A 12,631-nucleotide genomic window follows, 5' to 3' on the forward strand; every position below is an offset into this window, starting at 1 on the left:
AAATTCATGTATTTTGTCAGCGATCTAGTTTTCTTTTTAACAGCCAATATCATGAGAACTGTGCAGGACCTTGAAAAAGAGATAACACATATGGAGAATGTGTCTGGTTGACAGTTAGGTCAGCAGAATAATGATTGTCTACATTCTAAAAGGCAAGAGCTTAACCATTTTTTACATGAGGGAGCTAAAGGAGCTTTGGTTCGAGCACGTTTCGCCAGGCTCCAGGACATGGATGCTCCAACCACATTTTTCTTTAATTTGGGGAAGTCTGTGGTTCACAGAAAGCAAATGGTGTGTCTTCAGCTTTCGGATGGAAAGGTGACCACGGATCTGGCTGAGATGAGAAGGCATGCAGTGGCCTTTTACACGGACTTGCAGATGACACACAAATATATATCACAATGTCACCAGGAGACCGAGGCCCTGTACAGGCTCTTGGTAAATGCATTGAGGAAATCAATGACTGGTTGTGCCACAATTTTCTCCAGCTAAACAAAAACAAAACTGAGGTAATAGTCTTTGGCGCCAAAGAAAAACGATTACAGGTCACCAGAGAACTTCAATCTATACATCTAAAAACCACAAACCAGGCGAGAAATTTGGGTGTAGTGATGGATGCAGACCTAAACTTAGAAAAACACATTAAGACAATAACAAAGTCAGCTTACTATCACCTCAAGAATATATCAAGGATAAAAGATCTGATGTCTCAACAGGACCTGGAAAAACTAGTCCATGCATTCATCTTTAGTAGGCTTGATTACTGTAACAGCATCTTTACAGGTCTACCTAAAAAATCAGTCAGACAACTACAGCTCATTCAGAACTCTGCTGCTCGAGTCCTCACTAAGACCAAAAAAGTGGACCACATCAGTCCAGCTCTGAGGTCCTTACACTGGCTGCCTGTCCGTCAGAGGATAGACTTTAAAGTTCTGATGCTGGTCTATAAAGCTCTGAATGGTTTAGGACCAAAATACATCAATGACCTCCTGACCCAGTATGAACCATCCAGATCCCTCAGGTCATCTGGATCCGGTCTTTTATCAGTTCCCAGAGTCAGAACCAGACACGGAGAAGCTGCATTCAGCTTTTATGCTCCTTATATCTGGAACAAACTCCCAGAAAGCCTCAGATCAGCTGAAACACTCAGTTTATTTAAATCCAGGTTGAAGACTCACCTGTTCTCAGCTGCATTTGAATAAAGCACCAAATCCACACTTTAAGCTTAAATTTCAAAACTTACATTTAACTACTGATTTTATCTACTGTTCTGATTTTATCTGTTTTGATTTTATATACTGTTTTGTTTGTTTGTTAATTAGTTAGTTAGTTTATTTGCTTGTTTTAATCAATTTTAAATCATGCTTTTTATTTGTTCTTGTTTCTAATGTCTCTGTAAAGCACTTTGAATCACCTTGTTGTTGAATTGTGCTATACAAATAAACTTGCCTTGCCTTGCCTTGCCTTGTTTAGTGCGGATAGCTGCGATGTGGACTCTGCTTTGGATCTTCTGCAGAGGCTTCCTCAGCTGTGCCCAGGGGATCGGGACGTTTTGAACAGGGATATGACCTTGGATGAGCTGTCTGCGGCGGTGTCTCAGATGGCTTTAGGCAAAGCTCCAGGAATAGATGGTTTACCATCAGACTTTTTTAAGCACTTCTGGAGTCTTCTGGGTCGGGACCTACTGGACGTGTTTAAGGAATGTTTTATAGAAGGGATACTTCCAGCTTCCTGCAGGCATGCAGTTATCTCTCTCATACCAAAGAAGGGAGATTTAACCCTTCTTAAAAACTGGAGACCAGTGGCCCTTTTATGTGCGGACTACAAGATTCTTTCCAGGGTTTTATCGAACAGACTGAAAATGGTCATTGAACTACTGATTGGTTTGGATCAATCTTACTGTATTCTGGATCAGTCTGTGATTGATAACTTATTTTTAATGAGAGATGTGTTTGATATTTGCAAAGTGTACAATGCTAAAGTTGGCATCGTTTCTATTGATCAGGAGAAGGCATTTGACCGTGTGGACCATGATTTTCTTTTTTCCACCTTGAAGACCTTTTGTCACGGTCTGCAGAGACAGGCCGTGCGGTGGTGTGTGTGATGGACCCAGGTGCATACACAAGTTAGTAGACGGGAGTGGACTTAACAGAAAGCGAGCCTTTATTATGGCTGAAGACAAAGTGCACAAACAAAGCAGGGATGGCGTGACTAGACTATAACTAAACTGGGAAAACTAATACTGCGACAAACTAAGAAAACTCAGACTATGATGATCACTGCAAGGACTGACCGTGAAAACATGGAGGTGAGAACACAGACGACGCGACACAGACTGTACGAAACACAGAGACTAAATACACATGAGGGATGATCAGGGGAAGTGGATGCACACGGGGAACACAGGTGACACTGATAATCATAACAAGACACGGCAGGAGTGAACGTAACACTGATGGGAGATGGGCAAAGTAAAGCAGGAAGTACACAGAGGTTCAAACAGGAGGAGAGAGAGCACGGGGAGAACGCAGACATAACGGGCTGGGGAAAACATAGAATAAAGCACAAAGAGAGACGAGGGCTCATAAATACACAGAGGGGCACACAGGGGGTAAGAGTCACGAAGGGAAAACACATAAGGAACAATGTAACAGATCAACCCAGGAAGCATGGCCTAAATAAAGAACAAAATACAAAAATACACGAAAACTAAGAATACTGGGCCCACATGGCCCAGGACCATGACACCTTTGGTGTTGGGTGGGGGTTTCTGACTTGGGTGAAGCTGTTGTATAGCGATGCTTGCTGTGTTGTGAAGGTGGGAGGAGGGTTGAGTTGTCCTGTGCCGGTTCGGAGAGGGATTAGACAAGGTTGCCCTATCTCTGGACAGCTTTATAGCATTGCTATTGAGCCTTTTCTCTGTAGACTGAGAAGCAAGTTGAAGGGTTTCTCTTTGCCAGATCTGGTTCAGAGCCCTCCTGTCGTTATGTCAGCATATGCTGATGATGTTAATGTTTTTATTACAGATCAAAGGGATGTGCAGGAATTGCAGGAATGTCTGGTTTTGTATGGAAACGCTTCCTCAGCTAGGGTTAATTGGGATAAGAGTGAGGCCTGCTTGGTGGGGCAGTGGAACTTCTCGAGTATTCCCAAGCTTCCTGGGAACCTTCGCTGGGGTCAAAGGGGCATTAAAACTCTTGGGGTTTACTTGGGGAGTGATGACTTTGTGCAGCAGAACTGGGAGGGAGTGCGGGAAAAGGTGGAGGCTAAGCTGTCTAAATGGAACCGGTTGCTCCCCTACCTGTCCTACAGGGGTAGAGTTCTAGTAGCTAACAATCTAGTTGCCTCATTTTTATGGCACAGATTGCTTGTTTAAGTGCCACCACGCGGTCTTCTGGAAGAGGTGCAGCGGCTTCTGGTGAAGTTTGTCTGGTCGGGTCAGCATTGGCTTCGTGCGGCGGGCCTGTATCTTCCTGTGGCGGAGGGGGGACAAGGCCTGATAAATGTTTTGTGCAGAACAGCAACCTTTAGACTGCAGACGGCACAGAGGCTGCTGTATGGCTGTGGTCACAGCTGGATGACTTCTGCTCAGTTGCTGCTTAGGAGAGCGGGCCGGCTTGGATTGGATAAACACCTCTTTCTTCTGAAGTTGGATCAGGTGGATCTGTCTGGACTTGTGCCATTTTACAGCTCGGTGATGAACGCCTGGCGGACGCTGAAGGTTGCACGTACTCCTGACCCCAGACCTGGGATGTGGCTTTTCGAGGAGCCACTGTTTATTAATGACTTTTTTCCCAGCACTGTATTTTCTTCTGCTACAATACGGACCAAGTTTGTGGAGGCTGGCGTTGTCAAACTGGGTCATCTTACAAGGATGTCTCTGGGTGCACTTGGTGGTGTCACAGGCATTAAGTCCTACAGAGTGCCGGAGAGAATTATGGAGGAAGTTTGGCAATCTCTGTCGCCATCACTGAGAGACTTTGCTGGTGATCGTGTCCTAGCTGATCAAAGGGCTGATGACAGTGAATATGTTTTCCCTTCATTGATGGTCAGTCCTGCCTTTGAGGAGCAGCCTGAGGGGAGTGGCATGCTTCTCTCCCTGGGGACACCAGTGCTGGATAGTTTCAGCTCTTGTGGCAAGAAGCAGCTTTATTTCTGCTGTGTTAAGGTGCTGAATTTCCACTCTCTGGTTGGAATCTGGGAGTCAAAATGGACTGAGTTTTTTGCTTCGGTTTCTACCCCTAAAGGCAGGTGGAGTGTCCTGTATAAGCCTCCTGTTGAGAAACGGATGGCTGACCTCCAGTGGAGGATTATACATGGAGCAATAGCCACGAACAGACACAGAGCCCACCTGGACCCAAGCACTGGGGAGGGTTGTCCTTTTTGTTCAGAAAGGGAGACGCTGGAGCACTTAGTGGTCTGTTGTCCGCGGCTAGTGGGTTTATTTTCTTTGTTGCAGGAGTGGGTGGAATCTTTAGGGGAGACTTTCTCCGTACCTTTGTTTGTCTTTGGCCCTAAGTATTCAGTGCAGAAAAGACGGACCTTGGTTCTGATTAATTTTTTGTCTGGCACAGCTAAGCTGGCAATATGGAAGACTAGGAAGAACCAGATGCTAGGTCAGGGTTGGACTGATGTTGTGCAAAGTCTAAAGGGCCTGTTGGCATCCCGTCTGAGAGTAGAGCATGCTTTTTATTCTCTGACTGATAGACTGGGCTCCTTTGAAACTATGTGGGGGATTGGACGGGACACTTGTTCTTAACTTTTAAGTGTGTGTGCTGGGTACCTTAGTTAATGGTTAGTGTACAATGAATGTTGCTGATTATGTGGTAGCATTTTTGGGTTAGTTTTTTTAGTTTCACCTTTCAGCCTGTTTAGATTTAACTGTTTGGTATTTTCAGTTAGTTCTGCACCCACCCACAGGGTGAGTGGTAGGGCAGGTCACCTACTTACCGGAAGGTTGGTGGTTTGATCCCAGTCTGCATACCAAATCTTTGGGCAAGATACCACCCCATGTTGCTCTCTGAAGCAGTGTGTGAATGTCAGAACGCACTTAAAACAAAAAACAGTGCTTTACTGAATGGTTGTATATAAGAAACAGTCCATTTACCATGTCTATGACATGATTATAATGTGAACCCCCACCATGTCAGACTGACAAGGAGGATTCAGACCCGACCCTGACTCATGTGTGGATCTTAACCCTCCTTCAAAGTTCTGTAAGTAAGAAAAAACAGCAGAGTGCTCCTTTTCTTTCAGTCATCACTGAGATGTGATGACTTGTTTTCATTCGTTAGTATGGTCAGAGTGTGCTCTAGTCTGCCGTGGCTCTATTTTAAAATTAGACAACAAATGTTTTTTAGAAATGATAAATCTCCTTTCTTTAATTTTGGTTGTATTTCGTTTTTGTAAAAATGTTTTTGATCATTTGTACACCAACAAACTTAATTATTATTGTACATCATACATAAGAATCTGCACATTACACAGCCAGCGTCTTTATTTGAGTCAATGAACCAATGCTCAGATATTCCTGTATTTTGTCTTAAGGTGTCTGATGACATTTCAGTATCAGCAGCAGCTCATATGGGCTGGCTGACAATTGAGATCCTCCGTGTTTTGGTGTTTTTACACTATTTCCTGGTTAAGATATCAGCTCTTGCACTGCACCTTAGCAAACTCAACCAGTGTTGTAGAAACTTGCCATGACATTACAGACACACCAACATACACTGACATGTACAGAACGTTAAATGTTAGGAAAGGTCAGATCTCATGAACATCAGTAGAAACTAGGTGATGTTCTACTCTCGGGCTCTACTGTGTTATATATGATCTGCAGACTGTATATAACACTGCTGTAGTGATCTACAGACAGAGGCACAGACACAGGACAGACAGCTCTTGTTCACTCACCAAATCAACAGACAAAAGTGTGCAGCAAAGAAAAAACAGTCCCAGAAAGTTACCGTGAAGTTCAAACAAACACACCACTATCAGTCATGCATACCCATCGATCGCTTGTTATTATTGTTCAGTCTGATCAGGTCGAGTTTTGCAGTTAAAGACAATGGTGAGCTGTGACTTTGACATTATTGATCACTGACAGAAATTCCTATTCGCAGCCTTTGAGGTTGGAACAGCAAAGAGATTTCCGCCGTCAACAGCGGAGGACAAAAGTTGGTTAGCAGCACTGCCACAGAGTTCTGTTTTTAAAGGAAACACCTGAATGCTTTGGTAATGAGGCCATGTGATCGATCACTGCTGTGAGTGAGGTCGGGTGTTTAAAATTATTAAAATTTTCATGTTTTTAAAAACACAATCCAAATCCAGGGCTGTCAAACTCCAGTCACTGAGGGCCGCTGTCCTGAAGCTTGTCCATGGTGCAACACACCTGAATAACGTTAGTGGCTAATTAGCAAGACTCTATAAAGTTTGACTGCAACCCCTAACCCTACTCAAGTAACTTAGAGTGAAGTAAAGGGTTTTGAAAAATGTACTTCTAAAAGTACTTTTATTGCACCATGTTCATTCACTCATGAGCTGCTGTTACACGAATCAAAGGGCTGAACTGCCTCCTCAGCTTGCAGTCAAGTCCTATAAAGTCTTGCTAATGTTATTCAGGTGTGCTGCAGCAGGGACACATGGAAAAGTTTAGGACCACAGCCCTCGAGGACTGGAGTTTGACACTTGCACCTATGAAATTAACTTCGGTCAAATATTCAAGTGCAAAACTAATTACTACATTTACATTTTTACAAACAATGAAAATTATTATTTTGTCCAGATACACAACTAGATCCAGTGACTAACATCTACATGGGACCTGACACTTACCTGCATTGGAGATTTGGGTCGAGGCGGTCCAGGTGAGATGGGACGGAGCATATGATTGGTGCTGAGATCTGGACTATCAGGTGGACTCTCGTCTTCTGGTGGTGATGGGGTTCTCGCGAGTCGTAGAGGTCCTGAATCACTGATGAACAGGACAGAAACTAAGCAAAGACTTCTGTCACACTCACATTCAAACTTAGTGTTGAAAATTTGTTAAATTGTTTATAAAATAATTAAATGAAGCCATTTTATTATGTTAATATATAAACAATGCAAATGTTCTCATAAGTGTGTTGGCGCGTGTTTGAGGGTTGAGAGCTTCATTCAGCGCTGTTGTCTGGATTTGAAAATTTGCACACGTAGAGTGCAGAGCGTTTTTGCAGCATGCTTACATACATGATAATGGTTAGAATAGTCTCTGGGTCAGGAAGTCCGAAAAAGATGTCCTGAACTGAAATCAGCATAACAATAAGAGCAGATAGCCAAGGATACGTAGGGTGTATTTATGTGTCTGTGTCTTCCAGGAATCAGAGCAGATGGGAGGTCGGAAGTGAATGGATGGGAGGAGCACACTGCCGCATTTGTGTTGGGAGAAGATGGCCATAATAATCTTTTGTTATTGTCACAGTATATAAGCTGGACAGCCCGTTTCACCATTATTGTCAGGGCCCTTTGGATCAGCAGGTAGCTGATCAGTAGCACTGTTGTCTCTCTCTCGCCGGGGCGGAACTCAATGTGGGTTCATGCCCTCGGCTACGCACCCGTGAAGAGGAAACAGCTGAACCCTTACGCTGTTAGCATTTAAGCCGAGGGATGGCGGCTATTCATCGCTGGATCATTGTGTGACTCGCGTCAGTGTAGCCGGGCTCTCAAAGTATAAAGCCTTTGTTACTTCTGTGCCTTTGTGCTAACGTGTATGTTCTGTATATAAATTCCCGGACCCGTCCCTGTGTTCCCTGAGAGGATTCCTTGTAGCGAGTGATTGTAGAGTGGCCGGTGGCGAGCAGTGAGTGATCGAAGAGGAGCGAGTGTTTTCCCCCCATCCTCCCCACCTTGGATTCCCTGGAGCCCACACCCCTGTCACCTTTGTATATGGCACTATTCCCTACGCTGTCTGTACATACACTTGGTGGAACGTGTAAAAAATTCCACTGTGTCCTTCTCAAGTTGGAGCGTCCTGCATGTGAGTCCTCAGTGATTTGTGACAGTCATCCTTTCTGAGTAGCAGACCAGTGGTTCACACAGAGGTTCAATGCTTCAACTTGTAATTTCAACTGCTGAAGCAAATTAAATCTTTTTAACCGACAGAAATTTCTCCTGAATCCCTTCTGAAAAATTTGAACACGACAACAGCTGCAGTCAGAAGTTTTCATCCACTAATCATGGCCATGAATGTTAGGGTAATTTTGTGCTATTCATCATTTCTCTGAACTGTTCTTTTTCCAGGATGTAACCTAAAAAAAAAAAAGAACCAGAAATTTTATTCTCTACAATCCACATAGGAAAAAAGTATACATACACCCGCTTACATTTTTAATAAGTGGTGCTGAATGTCTTTTAACATTAAAAGGTAAGGTATTTTAACTTTACATTACTAAGTAGAAGTTATTTGGATCAGTCAACACTTTGTTAGGTCTGGAAGACCCAAACTGTCCCCCTCAGGTTCAGAGGAAATTGGTTGGTTCAAGAATACCCAGGAACCACCAAGGCTCAAGCTTGCCATGAACTGGAAACATCTCAGGAACTAAGAGGGTGCCATCCAAGAAAGAAGCCCCTGCTCCATAATCAACACCTTTAAACTCAACTTGCAACTGCCCACACTGGACTTCTGTGCAAACTACAGTTTGTCCAAAGTGAACACCACATTCGAACATAAGGATGCCCGTAAGTGCAGGTGGCACTAGGACACCCTAGGTCACAGTTCGATGATCAGTTTTGTAATCATATCATCAGCTATGCAGCCATATGTTCTGGGAACTCGGGTGAAGAGAGGAGCGGATCACCACCTGGTGGCGAGTTGGATCAGGTGGTGGGGGAGTACGCTGGACAGACCGGCTTCACCTAAACATTCAGTGATGGTGCAGTAGCAGTGGGAGATGCCCTGGTACGTCAGAGCTTCAACTCCCACCTGTTGTAGAGCTTGGACAAGCATTCTAAGGGTGGCTGGGGACATTGAGTCTGAATGCACCATGTTTAGTACATTGATAATTTCATTATTAAGTGTGCCTATGCCGAGTGGCACACTTATTACTATTCGTCAGATTTATACTTATTACTATTTGTCAGATTTATTCTTCTTATTAGGGTTAGGGTTAGTGTGCATAAGTGTGCCTATGCCAAGACCCAGTACAAGAGTTATTCTTCTATCCCAACTACTTTTTGAGTTACACGACGTTTTGTAACACCAAAAAAAACGGCGTTTTTCGCCTCTCAGTGCGATCTAATTCTGACTGCTCATCACTCTGGTTTCCAGGCACCCCTTGCTCTTGTCAGTGGCGCAATTGGTAATGACACGGGTCTGCAGACCAAACATTGTGGGTTTGATTCCACCTGGTTCAACCTTATTGTTTTCCATTACGAATTAATACACTACCACAGACCAGCAATTTATATTGCTAATTTATTACAATTCTGTAAAGTTTTATGATTTTAGCAGCTTTTCTAATATGGACCTCAGCTTCTTTTTTAAGCTACCAATTAATAGACTATGACACCGTGTGTGTGTGTGTGTGTGTGTGTGTGTGTGTGTGTGTGTGTGTGTGTGAGTAAGAGATAGAGACTATTTTTAGCTTTTGGGGCACAGCATCTTATTGTTGGATTCAAACTGAGCAGATACAGACTAATTGACTAATTTCAGTCATCACCTTTACATCTGGCCCACTTTGCGCCAGAATGGGGAAATCGGCGGGTGTCGCGCTAAACAACAGCAGCACGTTTAAGTTTGATCGGCTGTTGTTAGAATTTTTTTTATATTAATTTCTAATATCAGCTGATGTTTGCTGGAGCCACAGCTATAAAACCTGCTGGTCATGATATTGGTTTGTATATCTGGTGAGAGGGAAACATGAAGATGAAACCAGGAGATGTCCTTACTGAATCATCAGAGCTGAACAGGTGATGGAGAAACAGGTTTACCTTTTAGGTGACATGAATGAGTTGAAGGGAAGTTATGAGCTGTTTCTGAGAGACAAATAACACCAGGATCCTTTTCTAAGCAGCTGACAGCTGGTAACTGTGCAGGGGCGAATCTAGCAAAGTTTTGCCAGGGGGCCAGGCAGGGCATTAACAGGGAAAGGGGGACACAAAGAAATACTTTTCTTTCTTATTCTCATTTAAAATATCTGGCTTTTATTTAATAATTATCTGAATCTTACGAACAACGTTTTTATCTGACGTAAAATGTATAGAAATCATACATATACCAACAGGAATATGTATGACAGTGATGTAAGCTGACTTAAAGCCTTTTGTTTTCATTCAAAGGCTTTAAGAAAGCGTGTTCATGCAAACATCATCATGTCTGCCGTGGTACAATGGGACTTTTGCTCCTGAACTTCTGCGCACAGCGTCTGCAAATCGGGGCTGTACGAAGTCACTTCATCTTTATGCAAGACTGTAAGCTGTCATCTGTAAGGCGCGAGCAGTGTTTGTTTTTACCGTAGTTCATGGTGGAGAAGGGCTGCTCTGCTGAGTTTTGCTCCCTGTAGCCGGCAATGGCAAACAACACTCATTGGCAGCAGCATAGGCACACTTAAAATTTCTTCTGAAACTTTCTAGTTTTATATTGCTAGTTTATATTCAGAAGACACGTCTTCTCCTGAGGACAGAGCAAAATTCCTGGGGAAAAAATATATATATATATTTTTGCTGTCTGAGCCACAAAGAAAGGACTTATGCAAGTAATTAGTGTCAGAAGCCATTCCATCCTTCCCAAAGTGTGGGGCCCGCCCCCTAGGGGGGGGCGCAGCGCCATTACAGCGGGTCGCGGTATGAAAAGGGAAAAAAAAAACCTGAACGCTTGGACACTGCTAGCACGGGGCGCCCACAAACGCAAAGCAGGAAATGAAGCATCGCTGAATATGTTTCCAAACCAACTTCATTCTAAGCCAAAGACTAGAAAATATGGTGAAGCAAATCTTCCCTTTGGCTTCACCTGCACCAGTGTCCTGCAGGATTAATTTTCCGTTCGTCGGGAGCAGCGCTGAGCTCTCCAAATCACGGACAAACAGGATCCCACATTCTTGATTTTTAGTTCACAAACACTTGTTGTAATGACTAACTACTCCTGACATGTTGGAGATGTTTGCTCTTTATACAGTAAAGTTACAGCGGGATACAAATAACATCAGGCTGATCCTGACACGATTTGTTCCCCCAGTTCAAATCACAGGCAAACAGGATTCCACAGCTGTTTATGTTTTTGAACCCATTTTTCACAGAGAGCCTTTTTTTGAAAAATGTATTGACAGCAATGTTGAACATTATTACACAGGAAAAAACAACTACACGTAAAATAATGACACCGTGACGCCTCTGCCTTTGTAAATGGAGGGAAAGTAACTGCGTGTAAAACCTGCAGACAGTCAGATTAACAGTATTTTGTCTCTATCTGCTATTCTGCAATTCATCTCATGTAAACAATAACGTGGCCACAGCGTGACGTGGAAAAAGGCACATACCTTTGACGTTGCGTGACGAACTCTGTATTCCTCGTCCACACGTAAACGCAAAAAAGGAGTTTAAAAAAATTTCAGTTTTCTGTGATTCGAAACGCCGTTTATGTGGACGAAACAGCTGCGTGTTCAAAAATACCCGTGTAGGTGCGGACACAGCGTAAAAGAGTTAGTAGTTTATTTCCTTAATACCTGTAATTTATTGCAGGTTACTTGTATTTGTTTAATTGTTTACTAAATGTTTGAAGTGTGAAATAAACCACGATGGAGCAAAATAAGGGTGTGTGAGGTTGGAGGATGTGTTTGTGCGTGCGTGTGCGAACATTTTTCTTGTAAAACAAAGGGGGGCGTAGCAAAAAAGGTTTGGGAAACACTGTCTTAATCCTAAATAAATTCTGAAGAACTTTCTGGAAAAAGAACAGTTCAAAGAAATCATTAAAAGCCCCAAATTACCATGACATCCATGTCCATGATGAGTGGATTAAAACTCTATGGGTACTTTACAATGACCAGTTAATAAATCTGTGAAGGTTCTCAGTCATCCAGGTTATCGTAGTCCAGATGCTTTTCTTTCCAAGCTCCTTAGATGACCAGTTAAAATGCATGTGTTTGAACTGTGGAAGGAAACTGGACTATTATCTTTAAATCCCAGCCACCCAAACTCTAGTTTGATTGGTTTATGTTGAAAGAATAACTAAAAACAGAATAATAAAATTGATTTTTTCTAAACCCATTGCTGCCATCACATTGTACAATCAGTTTAAGACACTGAAACCAAACGCTGATCTACCTTCGTTTTCCTCAGTTATGGAAAAAGCTTGTACTGACCTCGGAGCCCCTTGGATGGTGAATATCTTGTCAGAGTGCTGCTCTCCCAGTTTGGTCATCACTTCGTACAGTTCTCTGCACACCTGGATGGTTTAAAAGAGACATTTTTCAGTTCAAATGATTTCGAAGAAAAAAAGAAAAGCAACCCTGTTGGTTTAGGAAATGAAAAACTCACCAGTGAGATCTCACGATGAAACTTTGCTTCAAGATTCGTTACACTCTTGAAGGTGCTGATGTAGAAGCCAACTCGGCTGCAGAACACAAAAGTAAAACTTGGTTGTTGTTGTTTTTATAAATAC

General features: G+C 43.0%; 1 protein-coding gene across 11 annotated transcripts in view; it reads right to left on the reverse strand.

The window, feature by feature from the left end:
- amph (amphiphysin) overlaps positions 1 to 12,631 on the reverse strand; it is a 48,978-nt gene that overhangs the window by 18,051 nt on the left and 18,296 nt on the right. For all 11 annotated transcript variants that reach the window (XM_082513233.1, XM_082513235.1, XM_082513243.1 and 8 more), the window contains exons 8-10: positions 12,508 to 12,583; positions 12,333 to 12,415; positions 6,835 to 6,973 (exon numbers count right to left, since the gene is read on the reverse strand). In XM_082513233.1, the coding sequence (XP_082369359.1) occupies positions 6,835 to 6,973; positions 12,333 to 12,415; positions 12,508 to 12,583 (298 nt within the window). The remainder of the gene's footprint in view (positions 1 to 6,834; positions 6,974 to 12,332; positions 12,416 to 12,507; positions 12,584 to 12,631) is intronic.

This window comes from Aulonocara stuartgranti (assembly GCF_965226115.1).
Source record: "Aulonocara stuartgranti genome assembly, chromosome: 18".
Taxonomy (NCBI): Eukaryota; Metazoa; Chordata; class Actinopteri; order Cichliformes; family Cichlidae; genus Aulonocara; species Aulonocara stuartgranti.